Source organism: Talpa occidentalis, unplaced genomic scaffold (assembly GCF_014898055.3).
Source record: "Talpa occidentalis isolate TD23 unplaced genomic scaffold, MPIMG_talOcc4v2.1 talOcc4.8, whole genome shotgun sequence".
NCBI lineage: Eukaryota > Metazoa > Chordata > Mammalia > Eulipotyphla > Talpidae > Talpa > Talpa occidentalis.
In genome coordinates, this window is record NW_023605194.1 from 22,095,445 (window position 1) to 22,121,452 (window position 26,008).

At 38.6% G+C, this 26,008-nt stretch overlaps 1 protein-coding gene across 2 annotated transcripts in view; it reads left to right on the plus strand.

The window, feature by feature from the left end:
* Window positions 1–26,008, plus strand: part of HPSE2 (heparanase 2 (inactive)) — a 448,287-nt gene that overhangs the window by 300,992 nt on the left and 121,287 nt on the right. For both annotated transcript variants that reach the window (XM_054690003.1, XM_054690004.1), the window contains one exon: window positions 21,106–21,199. In XM_054690003.1, the coding sequence (XP_054545978.1) occupies window positions 21,106–21,199 (94 nt within the window). The remainder of the gene's footprint in view (window positions 1–21,105; window positions 21,200–26,008) is intronic.

The following is a 26,008-nucleotide window of genomic DNA, read 5'->3' on the forward strand; positions in this document are numbered from 1 at the left end:
CCTTTGAAGGTGCAGCTCAGTGTCAAACTTGTACCTTTTTTAGCAAGCCTTTCTTAAGTAACCTGCCTACCCCAATATAGCCAACTATTGAGGTAGAATTTTTACGCTTTCTCTTCCCTTTCTTGCTCTTTGAAACTGGGCTTGTTCTTGAGCACTAAATTTAAAGAGTCACAAGAAAAGCAAAATAAGTAGTGAAAAAGCAGAATTATATACAAAATCCATTGAGCTACTGAGGATTGGCTCAGTTAGTTGATAAACACAGATGTGTGTAGGGTTATTTAGAGAAGGTCCCAGCCTCCAAGGAACTTATAATGTCATAGATACAATTCTTTACAAGAAATTATAGTGGACAGCACAAAAGAATAGATAGTGGATTACTAATTTTGAGACACACAGTAAACCAAATTTGTAAGTCTTACAACTAAAGTTACCTCATGAGATTATTTAATTTGGCTTCCTAACTCCAAGTAAGATGTCAGTGACTCCATTTAGGTGGACTAGGTAGGGCTTGCTCCTATGACCAATTGGTGGCAGGAGAGAGCAGAACCCAGAATTTTTTCTCCTTGAGCAGAACTCAGTCCTACATTACCACTAGGCAATCCAAGCAAATCCTCTTAGTTCTACCTTATAGTATATCCAGACTTCAAACACATTTAGCCATTAAAATTCAAAACAATTTTCATTTCTTTGTCAGGTCATTACAAAAACAGCCTACATGATTTTCTTGCTCTTGGCTGTAGCTTAGTTTCAGTCAGTAGTTAGGGTGATCCTCTATTCAAAGTCCTTCAATGTCTCTTCATCTGATTAGAATAAGGACCAAAGGCCTTAAGATAATCTGTAAGACCCTACCTAGACTGCTCCAAGAATTCATTTGCTGCTACCATCCTCCTACTCCCTGCCCAGCAGTACACCAGTCTACATGCTGCTCCTTGAACATAGTAGACGTGTTTCCGTCTTTGATCTTTGCATTTCTTTTCCTTTCCCCTTCCTTAGTGTTGTCTTCCTCCAGAAGTATGCATTACTCTTTCATTTCAGGATTCTGCTCTAACACCATCTTATAAAAGTGGCCTCTTGTCCACTATTTGTAGAGGAGAAATTTCGCCTAGTCCACTGTTGTTTGTAACCCCTTTATCTCATTTTATTTTTTTCACCATGGTGAAAAATATTTAATAACTAAAGTATTTAATAACTTACATTTATTTTTTTCTTCCCCTTCTACAATATAATCCCCTTCATAGCAGAGACATTGTCTGTGTTCCTCACTGTTGCATTCTCACTACCTAGAATGGTGCCTGGTACATAGTAAATTCTCGATAATGACTGTTGATTGAGAGAACTAAGGGAATATTGGTGAAGACTGGATTCCAGTGCCCAGAATATGCCTAGTGTTTCCTTGACTGTTGGAATATCTAACCTCATTCCTCTACTATTTGATCTGTTCATCCTTTGTGACCCATATTAAGTCTCATGTCCTCTATGAATGTTTAATGATTTTTATCTCTAAACTTTTATAGTCAGCTTGGGACAATTTATTTGATAATTTATCACATCCATTTTCTCTCTTCAATTTTTTTCTTTACTGCTCTTTAAATCTTTGAAAATTTATTTTCTTAGTTTATATTGTCTTCCTAGACAGATCACTGACTATTCAAAGCAAATCAAACAATACTTATTATAATACTGATTTATACTGTGCATGCATATGTTAGATTATCAACATATAAAATCTTGAACCTCTCTGATTTAATAGCTGTAAAATTAGAGAAGATTGGACTAGGCTGTTTTCTGTTTTCTAAGGAACATTAATTCCACAGCATCTGAATAGTTGTTTCCTTTAATAGTCAGGATTCTTCAGAAAAACAGAACCAATAGAGTGTATATAGGTATAGAAAGACATTTATTATAAGGAATTGGCTCACATGATTATGGAGATTGGCACATCCAAAAATGTTGCGGAGTGGGGGGTGGGGGATGGGAGATTCAGGGTTGATTGTACAGATCAAGTCCAAAGGCCTTTTTCACTCGGGAGACTGATCTCATTGTTCTATTCAGGTCTTCAACAGATTGAATAAGGCCTCCCCACATTATGAAGGGCAGGCTGATCACTCAAATTCATCAATTTAAGTTTTAGTATTGTCCTAAAACACCTTCCAAGATGACATATAAATCTAATCACCCCGGTCTCTGAAAAAATCATCCCATTATTAAATAAATGTGTGAAACCTTGAATTAATTAACATTTGCTCACGGTTGTCTTCTGAGTCTAATGGGGACTGTCAGTTTCCTAGGGGAGCACATACTTTGGGGAATTTCTGAACCAAGTGGTCATTAAGTTTTCTTCCAGTTCTATAAGGTCAAAATCCTAACTAACTTGCCCAAGATCTTATGGCTGCGTGGTATTAGACTAAAATTCGATTTTCTTGAATATCAACTGCACAAGATTATTTAGTACAGCTATGTTTTTAATATCAAAATATTGAAAAAATCATGGTTTATTAATAAGGAATTGGTTAAATAAAAATCACAGCATATGCATGTAAAAGAATAAAATACAGCTTAAGAAAGAAAGAGGAAGCTTCTTTGTGTACTAATATGATAGAGTCTTCCAAATATATTATTTAGGAGAAAATAAACTCAAGAGCAGTATTTACAGAATATTACCTTTTGTGTAAATATGTGTCAGGGGCTGGGGGGATATATGCTTTGCTTATACAAAGCATACACTGACACCATCTTTTACCTCCGAGATGAAGAATAGGGTCATTAGAACCTAGAGGTGAGTGAGACGCTTTTCCCATATCACCTGTGTTACTTTTGATTTCTGAGTCTCAAGAATCTATTCCACATTCAAGAACAAAGATTAGAGAAGTAAAAGCAATCCTAGGTAATTCTGATAAAGCAGGGATTTGGAGACCCCTGAACTTATACATTGTCCTTCTCAACTAGAATCCTTTGAGACTTCATTATTCCACCTTTTATCATGCTCCCTCTAGTCATTTATGCATCTTTTGAAAGAGATAATCATGACCCCCCCAACCTTCCTCTTCCCCTTCTCAGCACTCATACAGGCTTGTGGTCCCTAGGGGATCACCAGTGCTGGTTATTATAAGGCTTCTGAACTAATTACAACCGAGAAGGATGATCATGTCAGGACAAGGAGGGGCCAAGGAACTGCTCACAGCCCAGATTCAAGATAGGCATCCTGAGGTGAGCCCCAGCCCCAAAAGCCAATTCAAACTCCTCCCTCTCTGTATATCAACTTTCTCCTGTGGAAAAGTGGGATAATGGGGCCCAGCTTACCTGTATCATGGAGGCTTTGAGACTCAAATGAGAATATAGATGGCAGTGTTTTTGGAAAGCACATATATATATATATATATATATATGGATTAGGTCATAAAGCAGTATATTTATGGAATAGGTCATAAACGGTATTATTTAGAAAGTGGTCATATCTTCTTCAAGTTCTGGAACTTCATCCTGCAATGTGTAAGGGAAAGCTAAAATGTGGTGATCCTGTTGATACCAGGAAAAACTTGCCTGTTTATTTATTATTATTTTTAAAGATTTATTTTTATTTATTTATGCATACAAGAACTGGGGTGTAGGCTAGAGCTTTGCGGGGGGTGAGAGAGGATTCATCAGAGACAGAGTGGGGAGCAGAACAAGCAGATTAACTGAAATACACTGCTGAGGGGAGCACCAGGCGAGAGGAGAGGTCTGCTGCACCCTGTGGGTTAGCTTCCTGGTGGAGGATCGAACTCATGCAGCAGTCGCTGTAGAAAGATTGATAGTGCTGAGACTTTAACCCCTGCACCACCAGGGAGGCCCTACATTGTCTGTTTAAATGGGCTTACTTGCCAGCTCTTTGACAAGGTCTTTCCCATGGCCAAGAGAGCCTATGGCGCACCAAGGGTACTTAGTACAGCTGACTTATTAATAGGGGTAGGATAATTTTAGAAGTAGACCATAGAACTATTTTCAGAAGCATTGAAAGAAGGCTTGGTAATGAGTTGTATGACTTTGGACCAGTAATTTTACCTCTCTGGGTCTCAATTTCCTTGTCTGTAAATGGAAGTTCCTTAGGACCATGTAGCCCCTTCCAATTCTAAAGTAAGAAAACTACCCAGCACAACTGGAAAAAGAAAAGCAGAAATCCCAGGCACTTGTGCAATTCTGCACTCAAACTGTCATCAAATTTACAAAATGAATTTGCAATGAGAAGATTGTGCTGAGACCCACTCCAGTGTCATTGCTCTCGTTCATGAACACATGACCACTTTGCCCCTTGTGTGGACTTCAATTTGATCTGCCCCATCAGCAGTGATTCTCTTTTTGATTCAAACAAACAAACAAATAACCAGCCTAGTAGCCAAGAATGAAATTAGTAGCAGGCGGAATAGCTAGTTTTAATGATGCTGCAACCAAATTTTAATTGAACAAAGATTCCTAACTTTCCCATTCTTAGCCCATTAATGCCTCACAAGTACTCCATGAAGTTGAGCCACACCTAGTCTCCCAGGGAGGAAAATGCTAACTTGGCATCTATTGTCAGCTCCCTTTCCACCTCTCAAATCAGATCCGTTTCCCTGTAAAATTTCAGTCTCACATTGACCTGGGATTTGTTGGGTTGTTTTCTTTATCTTTTAAATTTACTCAGAGAAAACTCATAGCTGACTCTTCCGATGCCAGAGGGTGGTTTCAAAGGGACCACCCGCAGGACCTTTCCCCTGTCTTGTTTTACAAGAATTCAGAAATGGCAGCAGAAAATATGAAATACAAAACAAATATGAAAATATTTGTTGACCTCAAACAAAAGCAATCAAAATAATCAAAATTATTTCAGTGACCAAAAAATAAGGCTTATTTGGAAAGAAACAACAGAAGAGAGGGCAGATTGGAAAGTATGTTCATGGCAAGACCCATGCGCACTTCCCCAAATCCAACCTAACAACCCCCTAAATAACCTCTGGAAGACCTCCCCCTCAGTTCTGCTCTGCTCGAAGGGAAAACAGCACCTCCTCTCCTGGGAGATGCAAGGCTGGGTTTGCTGATTCATGCATGCATGGGCATTCTTTCTAGCCTCCTGACCTCATTTAAAGAGGATACTGAATATTAATGTCACATTCATGGTCATAATGAATAAGTATTAATGTTTAAAAGTTTGGCATATGATGTATTCAACATAAAACATAGTAGATATGAAACTGAAGGCTACCTGTTCCCCTACATGGTCCTAGTACTTCCTTGAGTAACCACTTATATAACTTTAGATTCACACATTCTTCCAATCCAAATTTATTTTTATATTTTTGCTAAAGTCATGAAAATCTATAAATCATCTACTCTATTGCCTTGCATGTTTTAAACATTTACATAAATTACATTATTGAAAATTACATAAAATTGCTTCACTGTAGAGTGATAACACTATATATTCTGCAAATTGCTTTCTCTGTGCAACGTTAAGATGTATGCATATTGTTACATATAAGTTTATTTTACTTTCCCTGGTATATAGTATAATGAAAAACATTTCCTATAAGATCATGAAGATATTCTTTTTTTTCTTAGAATCCTAAAGGTTTTTTTAATACTTAGGTCTAATTCCATCTGGAATATATTTTTATTTTTGGATGTGAACTGGAAATCTGATTTCATAATTTTCTTCATGTAGTTCTTGCACATTTGGATAGCTTTATTCCCAAGGATCTTAAAGGCTATGGTTGTGAATGTCATCTTTGTAATACAATTTCTAATTAATTGCTTTTAGTATTTGGGAACACTATGGATATCATATGTTCCTTTTTTTAAGTAATTATCATAATCTTTTTTTTTTACTATTACTCAAAATCTCTATATAGTATTCTTAACTTTTCTATAGATAATAATATTGCTTGTAAATAATAAAATTTTCTATTTCTAATAATTATGTGCTTTTCAAAATTTTGACTATTTTTAACTATTTGGTATCTCTGGTACAGTGTTCTTCAATGGTAAGGGTTTTGAAGACAGCCTTGTATATTCTTGATCTAAATAGGAATTATTTCATTTTCACCATAAAATATGATGTTTTACAGATATTCTTTATGAGGGTCAAAAGGACCTTACCTTCCTGATCCATTAAAGACTTGTTTTATGCATATTTGTATAATTTATATATTAATATGTTAAATCATATGTTAATTAATATAATATAAACATTGTCGATTTTGTTTGATTAATATATAGTGATGCAATTATGAATAAATACTACACATGTATAGTTTTTTTAGCAATGGAAAGTGTCAGATTTTATCCAATTTCTTTTCTGTATCTATTAAGAAAATCTTGTGAATTTTCTCCTTTAATATGTTAGGTAGTGTATTATGTGGACAGAGTTTTTGAAATTGAGCTAATCTTATATTAATGAGGGAAACCCTACCTACACTGGGGTATTTTTTTTAATACATTGTTGAATTCTATTTGCAAATATTTTAAGATTTTTGTTTCCATATTCATGTGTAAGATGATTCTATTATTTTGCTTTTTGTACTATTCTTTACTGCCTTTAGAATTAGAATTCTTCTGTCATCATAAAATGATTTGAGTAGTTTTCCTCCTTTTCCCATTGTTTTTGTGACAACATATTTGATATAGGAATTATTTGCACTCTGAAGAGTTTGTTTGTAGAGAGTTTCTGGTCTGCTATGATGGTGTAGTTTGTGCTGTACCAACTCTTCCACCAAAAGCAACTCTAAAAACTGATCAAATAATAAAATAGCTTTCTGAAGCCTGAAGTATAACCAATGTAGGGAAACTCTAGGGGCTGGAATCCTTGAAAGAAAGGAAATTCATGAAATGAACGCCATGCTACCATTATCCCTAGATTTTCCCTGAGACATTTTCCAGATTATAGCCTAGAAGAAGAGTTTAAGTAGAAACAGCACGAGTACTGGGTTAAGAACACAGAATTAGAATTTGGGGATGCCAAAGTGGTTGAGTATTAAAGGGCAAAACCCCAGAGAAAAGCAAAGCACAGTGAAGGGGCCAAAATCATGAATCCAAATTCCCAAAATCATTGGCCACTCCCAGCTCCACGTACAAGTGATAAGACCCCTAGAAACAAATAAAAACACAACAACAACTAAGAGACTAAATTGCTGTGCAAATCTTCAGCAGCCACATGGTGTGTGTGGGAGCGGGGCAAGGAGATTAAAGCTCTACTCCTGCCAATGTACAAGGGCTTTAATAAACTTCTCTGCTTTTCAGTTGAGACCCTGTAAGGTTTATAACCTAGGAGTAAGGTGCATGTCCTAGAAGAAAGGGTAAATTTGAAATAGACCAAACTTACCAAAGCCTTAAACTAAGCTTCAGTAAAGTCAAGGTGATCTTGGACATTCTGTATTCTTTCCAGAAGAAAACATCACCTTCTCTGGAAAATGGCAAGTCATCCATAACCTTTAAAAACTCTGTTCCCAATGCCCAAGATCCACTCAAAAACTATGAAGTATGCTAAAAAATAGAACTAAGAGGCCAGAAGGTAAGCTAAAAGAAACACACACACACACAAGTGTACACTAAGGTGATTCTGGCACTAGTGTTATGAGTCTAGGGAATTTTGAAGAACTCTAATCAATATGTTTAGGAAAGTAAAGGAAAGTATGAATAAAAGATGAAAGACAATTTTAATAAAAGAGAATCAAGGGCCTCCCCAGTGGCACAGCAGTTAAGCACTGGGTTGCGAAGCTGCCCTCAGCCTCTGCAGCGCTGGTTCGATCCCCAGCCGCCAGTGAGGGTCCCACATGGCATGCAGACCTCTCCTGCCACACCCACTGCTCTCCTCAGCAGTGTACTTAGTCAGTCTGCCTGTTCTGTTCCCCGCTCTGGCTCTGGTGAATTCTCTCACCCTCCCATGCTTCTGACTGTACCCAGTGCTTATATAAATAAATAAATCTTCAAAAATAAATAAATAAATAAATAAACAAATAAATAAATAAATAAATAAATAAAAGAGAGTCAAAATCTACATGGAGTGTGTGGGATATAATCAACTATTACTATACTTAAAATTGAAGTATCAAGATAATATGCAACAGAAACAATTTTTTTAAAAGATTTATTTATTTATGCATACAAGAGCTGGGGCACAGGCCAGATATGTGAGGGGTGAGAGGATTCACCAGAGACAGAGTGGGGAACAGAACAGGCAGACTGACTGAAATACACTGCTGAGGGTAGCAGCGGGTGAGACAGGAGTGTTCTGCCTCACCATGTGGGTTGCTCCCTGGCCGGCCAGGGATCGAACTTGTGCTGCAGAGGGTATGGATTGCTTCATACTGTGGTGCTTAACCCCTTGCACCACCAGGGAGGCCCAGAAGCAATTTTTGAAGACAGAATGACCATGAAAATGTCACAAACTCAAAAAACTCACATTCTCAAAAAGTCAAACAGAATTACTATATGACTCAGCAATTCACTCCTAGTTATGTATTCGAAAGAATTGTAGATATTCTTTACATTGTCAACAGATAATCGTAAAAACAAATATTTGTATATGAATGATCATAGTGGCACTATTGATAATAGCCAAAAGGCAGGAGCAGTTCAAATGCTGCTAGGTAGGCCATAGTCCTATTGCTTGAAAACAAAATGAGCAATGAACATAATGTCATTTCATTTTCTTCTGGCTTCCAGAGTTTGTGTTGATAAATCACATGTAAGTAACACTGTCACTCTTTTGAAAGTAATATCTTTTTTTCTTGAGTTGCTTTTAAGACTGTGGCTTGATCTTTACATTATACCATAAACCAAAATATTAATTCAAGGGTGATCACAGACCTAACTGTGAAAAGTGAAACAATAAAGCTTTAGTAGAAAACAGAATATTCTCATGATCTGTAAGTAGGCAAAAATCTCTTAAATAAAAGATGAACATCACTCACACTGAAAAAAAGATTGATGTATTAAATGCCACTTCAATAAAGAATATCTTTTCATTAAATTTTTAAAAAAAGACACCATATAAGACTGGAAAGAAAGTCACAAGCTGAGAGAAGATTTATACACACACACACAGACACACATCCATCTATATATGTCTACCCATATATAAAAAACCATATAACCAAAAGTTTGCATCCAGAATCTATAAAATATTCATATTAGTCATTAAGAAAAGACATGGAATTTGATCTTAAAAAAGCAACAAAAGACATGCATAGGAACTTCACACAATGCCCTGTTCAAGTATGAAGCCAGACGTGGAACTTTCTGGTAGAAGTTGTAGCCCCCTGTCTCCATGAGGCCTATGCATCATCCAGTTTCTCCAGATTCTACTCAGTTACAAGTCTAATTCTGAATCCCTATTTATTTCAGCTATTTGGGGATTTCCCATCATTTCAAGTTTAGTTATCTATTTTTTAAATTTTATTTGTGGAGCATTTCTAAGATTTGAAGGGGGATTCCTGATATCCACTCATACATGTGTGTTTTCTTAGAAATACAAATTCCATTTTATGAAGTCAGTTTAGATTAGAGAGGGTGACATGACCCAGGATTGTTTCTGGATTCATGACTTTATATTACTATAAATCATTGTGGGCACAGTAAATTAGGAGAGTTCACAGAGAAAGAAGCTATTTACAGAAGGAAGAGTGAAACAGAGGGATCTGGAGGTTTATACAGCTGTTGAAACCAGTGTTAGAAGGCCAAGTGTATTTTTAGCACCTTCTTTCCTGGATGACCTTACTTTGAGCACTTGCTCAAAGGGACCTGGTAGGGTTTTGTTTGTTTCATGTAAGCAAAGGAGCTAATAATTTACAATGATCCAATGATTCTCAATGTTTGGATCTGTTCTACACATAAATCATATCTCTTAGGATGCTGATTAAATAGTAAATTCAAGGACTTCGCTCAGGACTGGGAAATCTACTTTGATAGACTTTCTATGAAGGTATTACATTTACTCCTGCGTGAAAATCCTTACAGTTAGGTACTAAGGATGTGTTTGTCGACCCTACCAGTGGTGGTTGTATGTCTTCTGAGGGAAATCTGGCAGATAGTGCTTATTCCCAGAGGATAACTGTTAGTCTTCTCATTTTAACTAGAAAACTTTTAGAGGTTTTAATTGCTTAGGAATGTAGGGATTAGCAACTTATAGCCAGCAGGTCTAATCCATTCCGTTTTGGTTTTTTGTCTGGCCAGCAAGCTTCACAAAATGCTGTTTGCATTTGCAAATGGTTGAAAAAAATCAAAAGACTAATACTTGTGGCATGTGAAGATTCTATGAAATTTGAATTTTTATGCCCATTAATATGTTTTATTGGAGCACAGCTATGCTTATTAATTTACTTATTTTCTATGACTGCTTTTGTTTTCCAACAGCAGAATTGAGAAGTTGCAATACAGACCACCCATATAGTCCCCAAGTTCTAAATTACATATAATTTATCCCTTTACAGAAAAAGTTTGGAGACTATACTGTATAAGCCTGTGAATCTCCCCATAAGCCCAAGGCTGCCTCCACTTCTCTGCCTGCTCCCCTGACACCCCTACTTCCACACACACTGAGTGAAGTCCCTGCAGTGGAAAAATGCAAAACTGCCCTGTTCTCACTCAAAAAATCCTTTAAGTTTATCCATAAAGTATTCTGTGATCTTTGGGGAAATATGAGCTACAAATACCAGGTAGCTCTGATTATATTAATTCAACCTTTACCAACTCTTGGTGCCAGCTAAGAGAGCCAATTCTAACTCCAGGAAAACATAAAAAATGTCTAAAAATTCTTAGAAGGGGAAATCCATTTACAACAAGATAAAGGTTAATGGATTCACAATTCAACCTCAAACTATTGTATCAAATAAAACATTTGATCTGATAAAGAAAGAGTATTTTTAAACTTGATAAGAGACTAGGGCTTCCTGTAGCCTTCCTAGATATTTGATAAGTTAAATGATTGATTTTGGAGAAAAGAAAAGAAAATAGGAAATGAGACTAGCTTTGCTTTGCTTTGTGTATAGGGGGAGCTAAACATATGGTCTGTGAGTTAGCAAGTGCCCCCTTTTTTTTTTAAAGATTTATTTATTTTTATTTTATTTTTAAAGATTTATTTATTTATTTATATAAGCATTGGTACAGTCAGAAGCTCAGGAGGGTGAGAGAATTCACCAGAGCCAGAGTGGGGAACAGAACAGGCAGACTGACGAAATACACTGCTGAGGGGAGCAGCAGGCCACAGGAGAGGTCTGCATGCCATGTGGGACCCTTGCCTGGTGGCCGGGGATCGAACCGGCACTGCAGAGGCTGCGGGCAGCTTCACAGCCCAGCGCTCAACTGGGGAGGCCCTCAAGTGCCCTTTTTGAATTTTTGTTACCTCACGCTTTTCTCCATCCTCTTTTGGTCACTTTTCTGTCCACTTGGAAAATGATAAAGTAATTGAGAAATTAAGAGTAAGTGGAAATTAGGCTTAGAAGAAGGATAAAGAAGTGGGAAAGATTAGCACTCTAAAATGTGTATCAGCTGACTTTAATGTCTTAGAATAGAGATTACAAATTTGATTCTATGCCTTCAAGTAGTCAAAACAAAGTGTAAAACAAAATCTGTTGTCCGTAAGGCAAAAACTAATTTTTCATGAGAAACATCATTTTCCTGATACTAAACTTTGAGATAAATTTTTTCTGGTGGATCCTCATTAAAAGTCTGTTATTTGAAGATATGGACACTATTTTACATATACATTCACACACATAAGATAAGACACTTCTTTGGTTTTTTTCTTTTCTTTTTTTCCCTTTTTTTAAAGATTTATTTATTGATGCATACAAGAGCTGGGTGGGGTACAGGCCAGAGATGCGGGGGGTGAGAGGATTCAACAGAGACAGAGTAGGGACAGACAGAGTAGGGAACAGAACAGGTAGATTGACTGAAATACACTGCTGAGGGGAGCAGCGGGTGAGTCAGGAGAGGTCTGCTGTGCCATGTGGGTTGCTCCCTGGCTGGCCGGGGATCGAACTCATGCTGCAGAAGCTGTGGATTGCTTCATAGTGTGGTGCTTAACCTTTGCACCACCAGGGAGGCCCATGGTTTCTTTTTTATTTGTCTATATATTTTACATCATTGTTCATTTTTATGCAATGTATGCTTGAATGCGTTTTCCTTTTAGAGGTATTCCCTGCAAAATGCCCACCACCAATTGACCTGTGAACCAACACCATAGCCCCTTGTACCTGTTTGTCCCCTGTTTTGATCCCTCTTTCCCTCTTCCCTTGCCGAATGTCTCTGATTTATTGTTGCCTGCTAATTTTTTTAAATTTATCATTATTGTTATTTTTTTTCCTGGTCCCTTATTTGGTCCCCCTATATTCCTCCTATAAGTGAAACCATTTGATATTTTTCTTTTTCCTTCTGGCTTATTTCACTGAGCAGAATCCCTTCTAGCTTTATCCATGTTGCTGTGAATGGCATGAGTTTATCTTTTTTGATTGCTGAATAGTATTCCATTGTGTATATGTACCACATCTTCTTGATTCATTCATCTATTTTTGGGTATTTGGGTTGTTTCCATATCTTATCTATTATAAATAGTACTGCCATAAACATAAGGATGCAGGCATCCTTTTGAATTTTTGGTTTTGTGTCCTTTGGGTAGATTCCTAGGAATGGAATTGCTGGGTCATATGGTAGCTCCATTTTTAGTATTTTGAGGAACCGCCACACAGCTTTCCATAGTGGTTGGACCAGTTGGCACTCCCACCAACAGTGCAGGAGAGTTCCTTTTTCTCCACATCCTCACCAACATTTGTTGTTGCTAGTTTTTTTAATATGTGCCATTCTTGCTGGTGTAAGATGGTATCTCATTGTGGTTTTGATTTGCATTTCCCTGATTACAAGTGATGCTGAACATTTCTTCATATACCTGTTGGCCATTTGCATTTCTTCTGTGGAGAAGTGTCTTTAGTTCTTCTGCCCATTTTTTGACTGGATTATTTACTTTGTTTTTGTTGAGTCAGGTGACTCTTTGTAGATCTTTGTGGTCAGTCCCATTGTGATCACTTATATTGTGTGCAAAACTTTTCTCCCAGTCAGTTGGGTGTCTATCTGCTTTGGTTAATGTCTCTTTTGCTGTACAAAAACTCTTTCATTTGATGTAATCCCAATTGTTTATCTTTTATTTTTATTTCCAGTTCTTGTATGCCTAAATAAATAAAAATAAATCTTTAAAAAAGAACAAAAATGGCAAACATGTGACATATGTGCCTTCATTCCTTACTCATTCCTAATTAACAACACTAATGCACTGACAATACAAAGTGTTGATAAAGCTCTTTCTACAAAATAACCCTTATAAGTATCACCTGAAGAACAGTATTGGCATGCACAAAAACAGAATTAAGAACCACTGGTATAAGGGATGGAGTCCAGCTGACACATGAACCCCAGATACCATTCACTTAAGCCTGGATGTTGTGTGTAGGTGGCCGATCAGGTGAAGGTCTCCAAAGATCGGTTGTTAGGTAGACTTTGCAGTTTTGCCAAGAAGGTTTGCACAGCTAGGGAATGGAAGCAGGGGCTGAGGCTTGGTTTGCCACTCTAAGTAGAGCATTCAGGAAGTGAGGAGTAGGGACTAGGTAACAGGAGACTAGGGGGTGGAATCAAACAACTGCCATGGTTCACTACTGGAGATGCAATTAGATAGCAGATGCCATAGAGCTAGAGAAGCATGAGAGGTGGATTTAGGGTTCAGGGAGAGGGAGAAACGGATGTCTAGAGGGTATATATGTAGTTATCTGAGTGGTGAGGCTTGGTTGGCTATCCGAGGTAAAGAACAGAGGGAAGAGAGTAAGTTGAGTTTTGAGGGATCCAAAAGACCCTGAAAAAGAAGGTGCTGGTGTTTCTCTCTTCAGCCCTCACCTTCTTTTCTCTCTTTTCTTTATATAATATACTCCCCTTTACTCTTATTGTCCAAAACATGTAACTGGAATGTGTTAAATGAAATTTTACCTTTCTCATTTTTAATGTAGAAAACAAACTATCATTGTTTCTAGCACGGGAAAAAGAATTTTTTTTTTTTTTGCTTTTTATTACTGTTATTAACTCTTTAAAACAGAAATAATTCTTTTAAAATGGGCTATTCTTCTACCTAAAAATCTTTCCTATGGTAGCACTCAGCTTGCTTTTTCTTTGTGTTTAAATAAAATCTCTCCTTAATCACTGAGAAGAACATGCTGATATTTTCCCTGATTTAGGCCCCTTTTAGATCAACAACCAAAGTAAATTTATAGGCGATTTTAGGGAAGAGGGTAATGAGATATTTTAGGGTACCAAGAAATTTTCAGTTCTTTGAAAATTTTTAAAGGGAAGAATGGTAAAGAATATTTATTTGTGGAGAGCTAAGTATAATTTTACCATGAAATTTTGTCATTTCAGCTGAATCTAATCTAATCATCTTTCAATTACCGAGTTAGGAGAGAGAAAGACCAAGGGAAAGGAGTCCTTAGCACAGCCTCAGGGCCACCCTTTCAGCTTACTGTGGGTTAGATCAGGGAGGCACTCATGCTTGAATATATTATTTGAGTCCCCATCATGTGCCTGCAGGATACTGCCCTGTCGGGGCAGGAATGGACACGGTGCAGGTTTTCTAAGATCCAGCAGACTGGGTAAAGGAGGAGTCCTGGAGCCCTCAGTGGTTTTTGTAGGTCTTTTATTGGGATTTACCCGGTACATAGCAGGCAGGGGTGCTGGGGAGCCAGGAGGCTGGCAGGCCTCCCAGCCCCCAGCAAGTCTTTACTCTGGGCTCTCCGGCCTTCTCTCTGCCTCTCTGCTCTTCCGTTTGTTCTGCTGCTTCTCTGCTTCTGCTGGCATCCCGTTACGCCACCCTTAAAAAGCCCAGTCTCAGCCCAGGTGAATCCCATCTACCTATGCCCACACCCTACTCCAGGTGCCCGCCATCAGGCATGCATTCAGGACCGCAAGGATCCATCATCTATCCTGATGGCGGGAGGGCAGAAAAGCCTGACATTTTTCCTTACCTTACACGCCCCCTCAGCCATGCCCTTATGTATACCTTTTTTTCTACAATATTTTTCCGGAGTACAAACTCTTTCACATTCCTGAACCACCACCCTTTGGTCAGCTAGGATTCTTACATGGACTCACAGGAATTGGTTTACAAAGCCAAGAAATATTTATATTCTGTGAGGTCATTTCTTTTTGGTAATATTGTTCATTTTATCCCATCCTGACCTGGACACAGGATAGGAAGCCTGTCCCATTGCAAAGATCAAGAACAATGTAGCCTCTCAAAGAAAACCTGAAGGATGTGTGAAGAAGAATGTGCTCAGCAGGAAACCAGAATGAGGGTCTTTGGAGGAGAGGCCAACACAGTTTTTAAAGCTTACAAGAGACTCTAGTCAGCCTCTCCAATGTTTGGCTTCAAGGTGTCAGAATGGGTTTTATAGGTCAACCGGGTTGTTCTAATGATTATCCAAGCTTACCCCCCTTCAGTGGGGAAGGCCCCAGTTTTATGGAATTCCCTGCCCCGTCAGCAGGCTGGGTGTTAGAATTCTGAGCAGACGGCCCCTCCTCCCTGGAAGCAGCGGGCTGCAAAATATGTCCGGAAATTCCTAAGCATTGGGAAGCCAGCACTAATGCAATTACCTGAAATAAAAGAAGGGGTCACATAATAAGGGGCAAAGGTTTTTCCTTTTAAAATAAAGGGCCAGGTAAACAAAACCAGCTGCCCCTGGAGCCAACAAACTCTCCTCATTAAATGTTTAAGAGGCTAATGAGCCTAAGTGGCTAATTGTCCTATAGTTCTGAAGACTGAATCTAGAGGCCTGGAGAAAAGGTGGGGGGCAGTGGGGGTTGGAACTGGGTAAAACCTGGCTGCAGAGACTGAAGATGAGACTTGCTTCTAGCAGAGATCCCTAAATGGCCAGAATGCAGTTAAGGGTCCACTGATTTGATTCAGTCTGTAATGTTTTTGTCACTGTCCCTGTGAGAAGGGTTTGAGAGTTTCAGATGGGGCAGTTTTGAGTAAATATGCTAGTGGGATAAGTTTTTAAAATAACTAAGTAAATGGGCAATTACTGTGTATTCACAATGAAAAACTCTGGAAGGGTTTACCTCAAAAGGTTAACATGGACTCTATGTTGGACTTACCAGTGATTTTTTCATTTTCATATTTTATTCATTTACATTTTCTAACTTGTCTGCAATGAGCTTTTTTTTTTCTTTATGATCAACCGAAAAGGACCAGCTTTTAAAAAAGTATTAAACTGGAAATAAAAATTAAAAATAAGGAGGGCTAGAGAGTAGGTGAATGCACTGGTGGGTAGTCTCATTTACTTTGTGGACTCTGCCATCACTGCAACCTCCTCAGATGTGTGCTTGACATGACCTGTCAGTGTAAGGCCAGCAGAGGAAGGAATGATGGCTGTTGGTGTGAGCCAGACAGGCTGTGTGTCCATGCACCGAGGGTTCAACCTCACTGTATTTGTAATAGTTCCCAGACAGGTATATCTGCACAGCCTCTCTTGGCTCCAGCCTTGAGTTGAACAGTTGAGTGTCTTGTGGTGTGATCCTAAGAGATGCCAAAATTTCAAGAGCTCTCGAAGGAAGGCAATGATTTACCTAGAAGTATTGGTCTGAGTATTTCTTGAAATAATCATCCTGCCAGGTTTGAGTGGATGATGTCAAAGCACCTCAGGTTGATGAATTTCCTTTATCTCTCCTTTTCTTTCCTCAAGCCTTCCTTCTTCCCAGATTTATTTGGACTTCTGACAACTTGTAGCCATTTCTAAACTAATTAACTCTTATGGAGTGACTAGTTGGTAGGTCAAAATCATTTTTATCTTATTGAGAAAGAGAATAAGGCAGAGAGAAAACAGGCTACTGTGCAGTCAGTTTAAATCCAGCCTTAACTCCTTTTACTAGTCTTGGTTAGAAATCACCATCTTCATTATTTTCATCAATTTATTCTCTGCAAATGGTTACCACGACTACCCCACCTCCTTCATTTCCAAATCTAACTGACATACTGGGCCGTTTATCACAGGCAACCAGTATCAGAGAACCAAGCTCTGTAACAGGCAGGACATTTTCAAATAGGCACAGATTGTGGTGCTGGAATATTCCTTAGAAACCTCACAATTAGAGAGCATAAATGCAGCAAGCTAATTGTCCAACAGTACCCAAGAAAAAGTTATCAGACTCACACCTGTGATTAAATCATTTCCTCTCTTAAAAGTAACACTAAATCCTAGGAGACCAGAGTTCATATTCCCACAGTACAATATAAATATGGCTTTAAGATGGTGTCCATTGCTGAAACTTCTCATATTTAAGAGCCATATTTAAGGACATTTTAGAGTCTCTGACATCTCTGTTAACTCCCCGTGTTCTCTGAGAGAGTTCATCCACAGCCGTGGCTTCTTCCTTTACATGTTAGCCAAAGACAGAGCCAGTGGTATATCTTTGGTCTTCTTCACATCACTGATAATTCCAACAGAGTGACTGTCCCCAGACAATCCTAAGCCCAAGTCTGACTGGCCTTCATATCTTCAGCACTCTCCAGGACATCCTTTCTTCTAAGCTCAGGCTCATCACGGACTCCCTTCTTCTCTCTAACATTCCATGAAAGTTTTATTAGTTCTTTCTTCACAGTCTCTCACATTTACTATTTTTTTTAATCACTTACAAAATGTACTTCTGGTGACAAAACATCAAACAAATATGAAGATCCCCAAAGATACTATTAACTAAAATAATAGGATACATTGTCTATTTACATCACATACTTTGATGTTGATTTTGATAAAGTGGCTGATGTCTGGCTGTTTCTATAGTTGAGGTAATTATGAAAAATCTATGAAATCTACTGAAATACTGAGATTGCTGGTCAGTTACCACTATCTGTTATTCTTTCCTGAAGTGATGTATAATTAGGACCCTCATTCCAAGTCACTGCAAAGTGAAATTTTTTTTTGCATGTTGCATTTTATGTTTGAGAAGATATTCTAATTTTTTCTGACTTTCCAAGAATAAAGAGCTCCATAAGTGACCCATTCAACCATGGAAATTACTTTATCAAATACTATGCATAAGTTCATCCTTCTATGACACTAATTGAAGAAGAAACTAGATCTTGGGATCATCACGTTTACTACTTTTAATGATCTCCTCACTTCCCCCCTGCCTGTGTGCACTACTGGGGTAAGATGACCTGTCACACTGGTTTCCTGCAGAGAGGGCTCTCCTGCTTCCATCTAGTTCACAGCCCATGGGAATAGTCCAAGTCCAACGGAGAGTGACTGAATCCACTTTGTTAGATTACAAATGGGACCAAGAATAGGCTCTAAAAAGTTTAAGTCAATGTTTTTGCTGGAATTCCTCTTCATCATAGCATACAAAGGCGGAATCATATTGTTTCTGAACCAAGAGAACAACCATAATGGACAGTAATTTCAAACCCATGTCAGAAGAGCCTCTCATCAATTCGAGTTGTAGCACAGTGGGATAGTACTAGTGGGGTGTGAGAGTGGGGTCCCTCGGGGATCTCTGAGAGGGTGTAGCAAGCTTACATGCTTCAGTGAGGTGTTCTGAAACTCCAGATGTTTGCAACCTAATACAGCCCTCTCCATTCCTCTTGCGTTCTACCTGCTGGGAATCCCAGAGTCTGTTCTTCTGGTCCATACTCCCTCATTCCAAATCCTGCAGTGGATAAACCTGCTCTCCTCCAGACAATGCTCCCTGATTGCCCCATCCCAAGACTTTTCAGTCCAAGTCGCTGCTACCTTGGGCACTTAAGTAGCCCAGAAGGCAGACAAGGTTATGGGATACCTGTTATGTCCCAGCTTCTGTTCCCAGATTTTTTCTTATTTGATTTATATACAATAATCCTATGAAAACACTATAAGTTTGGGGTTCTTTTTTTAACCCATTTTAAAGGAGAAACCCAGTATCATACAGGTAGTAAAACTGGGTTTGAACCAAGATTTTCTAACTCTGAGTTCTGTGTATTTGAATAAAAGAGACAAAATGAAAAGGGCAGGAGTAAAGGGACCTCATCCCTGGACCCTGAACTGTGTGGGGTTGGGTCAGTGTGCATAGGGAATCCTGTATATTGAAAAGGTAATCTGACCTGTCCATCTGAATATACATGAAAGTATATTGTTGCCAGCAAAAATCATGAACATTGGTGTTTAAAGTAGTTATTGGGAGCTGAAAAAGAGAAAACAGGAAACTAACGTACTTGGTGGAAACATAAAAGAAAACTCACCACAGTGCATTTTTAGCCTATGCCTAGTCATCGTGTAATACACTAACAAGTACTCATATCCTTAATGTGTTAGCTTAACATTGCATAAAACATTTTTATTTTAATGCTGCTCTGTTTTAATATGCCTAACTAGCTTTCATGTAATATGTCATCTAATAGTAACTTTAAATGAAATCAGAGGTGCTAATAGTAAAGTAGTAATCAGAAGAGATGGACATGGATATTCCCAACATTTAGTGTTGTTTGTACATGTCATATATTTATTGGATCTGAGTCAGACGTCTGCACCAGGATTGAAGTAAAATGTCATCTCATTGTTGCTGTTTTATTCCCTAGTATAAGCATTCACGATAATTCAACCAACAGCGGTGCCCTTTGACACAGCAATTCCACTTTTAGGATTCTGTTTTCATGTATCATTTAATCAGTCCTCTCTTGTGTAGGACCCTATCTTTGTGAGCTGAAAACTAGAAAAATTAGAAAGAATTAAGAGTTACTGGGTACCTACTGTGTGTCAAACACTTAGGTTTGTTATTGCTTAATCTTAATTAATCCTGAGAAGTAGATGTGTTACCTCTCTTGAAACCAAGTCATGCAAAGATCAAGTAGCTTTCCCAAGATCTTATAGGTAGTCAATACCTGGTTTAGAATTAAACTCAGATTTGATCTCTTCAAAGCCCATGCTCTTTCCAACATATCAATGATTTAAACATTGTATTCAGTAGAAACGCCTTGAAGTGGTGAGCAAGGCCAAAGGGAAGGCTGAGTGAGGGGAACTCATCTCTTACCCTCTCTTCACCCCCTTTACAATAAAAAATAATATTCTAGTATGTCACATACTGGTATATGGGCTTAACATTTAAAAGAACTTCACATAGTTCTGTAATGTATACTGATGGGTTGGTGTCATATTAAAAATGAAATAATCTATCATTGACCATCAGTCAAGAACATAGTGAGTTGGTAAGGTACCCAGGAGTTATAAGCAAAGGCTTAAATGAATTTAATTTGGAATTTTGTAAAGGTGGGGTTAGGGAGGTTTGGGGTAATGAAGGTTGCCTACCCCTGGGCCAGTCTCAGCTTATCCTTCAGAATGAGGATTCACAAAGGGGGTTCCCACAAAGTTGGATGAACCTATTATGGTCAAATTGTTCACAACATAGTGTCAACACAACTTGATGTTTCATTTAAGCTGCTTAATAAAACCCAGATACCACCACACTGGTGAGTGCAAAACTTGTTATTCTTTTAGGAGAGGGCTCTTGGATTTTAAACTGGATGACTTACTTATTTTTTCATTCATTCATTTGTCCATCCATCCATCCATTCATTTATTCTGGATGGTAGGGGAAGATCAAGCACAGGTATTTTGCCCAAGGAAGTGAGCTAGAGATGAAACCTTTGAGACTCACTCACTGTTCGAAGTCACATTTCTGCTATTGGTGCTATTTTCTTATGCAAAGGTGTGGAAACCTTTCAAAATGTTTGAATATTCATTCAGACTTCTCACAAACCTTCATTACTTTAAGGTCTGGGTGGCATGGGACAGGTGTTAAATTACTGTCAGGTGTTTGTGTGTGGGGGAGGAATAGAGTAAACTTTTCCTAACTACCCACTTTGCTTATGGGTCCCTGTCAGTTCTTATGAAGCAAGCAAAGCAGTTTCACATGACAAAGACTGGGGAAAAGACCAAATAGAGATGAAGATAACAAGCATGTTATTTCTTTGAAATAAGTACCTAGGGTCACAACATTTTAGAATATGAAACAGAGACTTCCGACTAGAGAAGTGTGTTTTCCATTTCGTGCTTGAGATTTTATCTGATTCTTATTTTATTTTTATTCCAGTTGCTACATTGATGGCCGAGTAGTCAAAGTGATGGACTTCCTGAAAACTCGCCTGTTAGACACGCTCTCTGACCAGATTAGGAAAATTCAGAAAGTGAGTAAAGTCTGCTGGGAAGAAGAGAAGTGAAGTTGGGGGTAAGATGAGGGGAAGGTCACAGAGTCCCAGCTGGAATCGGCACTGTGGGAACCAGGGGGGACAGTGCAGTCCAGATGCACAGAGTTCAGAGCTTCCTTCATAAGTGATGTTTATTGTTTGTTGCTTTTCAAATTAAGAAGGGCTTGAATATGCCATATCAAGGTTTCAAAACTTCTCTAGTTTAATAACAAATATTTTGTTAATAGTTTGTTTCTAAAATGTGAGTTCCTTAAGGGAAGGATAAGTTTACTTTATTGTTTTCTCTTTGCTGGGGTTTATTTGGGGTTAGTTTAAGGATACGATGATCATATTCATTTAGTGAAATTCTGATCTGGAGCATTGGCAATTCTAGGCCATAATTATGGTATTCCTAGGTGGCTTAGAATCATCTACATATATAATAACTCCTTGCTTTTGTAGGGATATGAGGGAAGTATATAAATATATATTATATAGGGCCTCCCCAGTGGTGCATTGGGTTGAACGCAGCACTGTGAAGCTGTCCACAGCCTCTGCAATGCCATTTCAATGCCCAGCTGGCTAGGGAGAAACCCACATAGCATGGCAGACCTCTCCTGACTCACCCGCTGTTCGCCTCAGCAGTGTCTTTGGTCTGTCTGCCTGTTCTGTTCCCTGCTCTATCTCTGGTGAATCCTCTCACCCTCCCACACATCTGGCCTGTACCCCAGTTCTTGTATAAATAAATAAATCTTTAAATATATATATATTACATAATACATAATGCTATTGCATATTAGATGTAGGTCCTGTTAGCAAGACCTTTGATCAATGGTCCTCAAATTTGAGAATACTCAAAATCACCAGAAGTTATTTATAATATTTCTAATCTCACTTTAGATCTTCTGATTTATCATGTCTGGAGTGGATTCCAGACATTTCTGTTTTTAATTGTCATCTGTCAAGTGATTCTCCCCAAAGCATATGACACTTTGAGAATTGCTGAATTATTTAATTCTGAATGGTGAGGATATTATGCCTGCAATTTTCATGAGCCTCAAAAATGATGATACCACATCTTTTGTTGCCCTGTCGGGTATTTTCCAGGGTACATTCAACACTGTTCAACCTCGTGAGCTGATGAAACAAATCTTTGCAGAAAAAAATATAATAGTTAGGCCTTCTTTGATATGGGAATGACAAATAGACAAGTAGACAAGTGAACAAGTGATTCATAAAATAAACTGTGAAAGAAAATCCTATTTGGATAAATCACAGAAAACATCTTTGATCACTAAAATAGAAGTTTGTAACCTGTTTTTAAACTCATAACAATGTCATACCCATATTACAAACAGTCTCTTGAGTCCTGTTGTTCTCAAAGTGTTTTTGAGGAGGTTCTGGACTCTGCATCTGATCTGGTCCCTATGGGGATTAGGTGAATTGGCCTTACCTGGCACTGCAGTCTACTACTTGTACAAAGCTCTTAGCAAATATTGCCTTCAATGGGTATCTCCTGGAGGTGTTGCTGGGTCACAGATGCCCTGAGATTTTATTAGTGTACAGACTGAGGGGGACTTCAGGACCCACAAACTTTCATGCTCTAGTGGGTTCTGCCATCCATCACATAAAGACAAAGACCAAGCAAAGTTCTTAGTGTGAAAGAACTTCAATAGAATTAGTGTGTATAGAGAGAGAAGAGAAAAAAAGGATAATAGTTTTCCAATAAAACACCCCCAGTTACCCATCCTTTTGTAGGTAAATGTCCAGCCAAACAGGATTGGCCCAAATCAAGGCCACTGAGGCCCAAAAGCTTGCAAGAAGTCCAAGGCACCTTCTGATGGGGAACCATAGGAAAGGGGCAGAAGGAACCAGGCAAGTCTGGGACAAAAGAAGCAAAATCAAAATACAAATCAAGGTAATGGCTGCCATTGTCAGCCTCCCCACCGGTCTCTCACCCATGTCTCTTCCAAGTATCTCTACATGTCTCAACTCCATGTTGTCTCCCTCCATGTTCCCCAAGTCCTTGGTGCAAGTCCAAGGCAAAGACATAAACAGGACTTCTTCTCTTGTCTCTCTGCTCCACATGGCTCCTCCAAGTCCTCTCTAAGTCTTCAACTTCTCACGGCTCAGCTCCACCCTTCGTTAGGTGAGGCAGGGAACATGGATCCTACCAATTTGATTCATGGGATAGACTTTCCATTGGCTTCAGGATGAATGTATGGTAGGTGCTAGGTTGACCTTAAGAGGTGGGAACAGGGAGAGCAGAGAAGGGTCACCAAGCTTTGCAAAGCCTCGTAATTTGCTTTGGCTACTTCTAGTCTGTTGTCAGTGGGGAGGGGCGTCTGAGGAGGTAGAGTCCAAGGTGCAAACCAGGGTAGAGTACCCAGACTTCTTTCTTGCAAAATTTTAATATGTATGTATCTGGATCTCTCAGATGAAATCTGGAAGTGGAATCTGTTTCTCCTCTATTTTGGGAAGTTCAGTGACTCCTAAAGGCCCTCCTTAGGCTCAGAATTTTGGGGAAAGGACAGATTTCCCACCAAACTAGATTGGGGTAGGAGAGGCTAAGTGAGACTGTTTGAATAAGAAGTAAGATACAGGAATTGAAGTATGATGACTTGGGTTGGAACTCAGGCTCAGCTGTGTGACCTTGGGCCATTCACTTAGTTTCTGTGATTTTGTTTCTTCATCTATAAAATGAAGACACTGAAAATTCGATCCTCTTTCCCTCTCAGGGAGATTGCTACTGAGTGCCAGTTCTTAACGCCTATTATTACTGTTGTTTAGGTTATTGTAGTTATTTTTATATAATTTATGTGAGTGGAGAAGCCTCATGTTACCTTTATACTCAACTTATTCTTTGACTTTGTTCCTCCTTCCTCTTTTTTTGACCTCTGGAGAATATGATAGGTGATATTTTTGGCACCTGAAAGGCAGTGACTCAATTGCTAAAAACAGCTGCGATTTCCAAATTTGGACTGCCACTTAGAGAAGAATTCTCAGTTTTCTGAGCAGTGGGTGAATTCTGGCTATATGAAAATCTATGTGATGTGTTTGAAAGCCAAAAAGAGACAATGTTTGGACAGCCCACTTCTTTGGATGATCCGCACACTCTCTCCTTTCCATTAGAATGAGGATAATCATCTGTACTCTGGGAGATGAGTCAAAAGAAAGAGTTGAGAATCTCACAATGCAGGAAAGAATCAGATGGGAAAGTGAGAGATGCTGAGGATGCAGTGCAGATGGTATAGTGTGGAGAGCTGGGCTGACTCCAAAACTATGACTAAGAACCAAGAAGAACCACTTTGGCGTAAGTCACTTGGACTCTATGATTTGCATCTTCATCTCCTAGAGGAATCACAGGAGGAAATAACACATTTTTATATTATTTTCAGCAATTCAATAAGTACAGGAAGGAGTTGGTAAAATCCCAGCCATAAGAGAGCTATTTCCAAAAGCAATGTCCGAATGATTTTGAATACTGAATACACGGAACGTTGGCTGCCCTGATATTTGAAGGGTTCCTTCCTTCCTTCCTCTCTTCCTTTTTTCTTCCCTTCCTTTCTTCATTTATCAACTATTTATAGAGTTCTTAGTATTTTCCAGATCCTTGAACATTAAATGGTAAGCAAGACTGATGTGGTGATTATCTTCCTAAACCTTATGGCTTACTGGGAGAATACTTAACAAAGCAAGCAATTAGAATGAGATACAATGACTCTAATCAGGGACACATAGGGTGCTAGGAGAACCCATAACGAGAAGTCTGCCGAGGAAGGGAGATCAGGGAATTTCTCCCAGAAGAAGTGACATTCAGGTGAATACCTGATGGATAGATAACTTCTAATTCACACAATTCTTATGGTGTGGTCAGAGGACAACTGGGGGTAGATACATATGAGTAAAAAATAGTTTATATGACTCATGATATGGCCATGATCATTCTTTTGTTAATGTCACATTGCATATAATTGCTAATGATATTTAATCAAGACTACCTCTTTTGAGGTCTCAATACGCGAGGTGACATTATACCACTTCTAATATATTTAAGTTTTAGGACCATAGAAATAGGTGAGGCAGAAGGATGTTTAATGTTTTGAAATTAATTAATAAATCAAGAAAGAAAACAGAAGGAAGGAGACAGGTAGGGAAGGAAGTGGATGAGCAGAGTAAAATAGTGAAAGAAGTATAAAAGAAATGGTCCTTCTCATTCCCATATGGACCTGCTGTCTCTGCTGCTCACGTGCAGAAGAACCTAGTCTGTTGCTAACTTCCTGTCACAGTGTGGAGTGGGTGGGACCTGATCCAGATGGCCATAAACAGGTTATGCCAGCATGTAGGCATGGTAGGCGATACCTTCTAGGTGTTGTTTGGGAGTGAAGAAAAGGTGTCTTTATGGTTCAAAATGGTATTTCTGTTTGTTAATGCTAGATATTTTGTGTTTTAAAAAAATCTTTCTACATTGGAAAGAGGATGCAAAATGCAAATAACTAGGGAAGAGGTAAACTATGCTCATTTAACTTCACAGTAAGGAATCGGCATCCAATAAAAAGTCCTTTCCCAAAAGTAGGTTTTGATGGAGGGGAGGAGAAACACAGGCCAGAGAAATAGTTGCAAGAGGCAGAGGACCCCCAAAACTAAACTGTAACGCATAATTACCTTGGGCAGTATCCATGGATGATTCTAAGCTCTATGGAACCTTTCTGAGAAAAAGAAAACAAAAGAGATTTATATTTTTTCAATATATATTTGGCAATATAAGCACATTCCTAGGATCCTTCCCAGGATATTGGTAGAAAACAG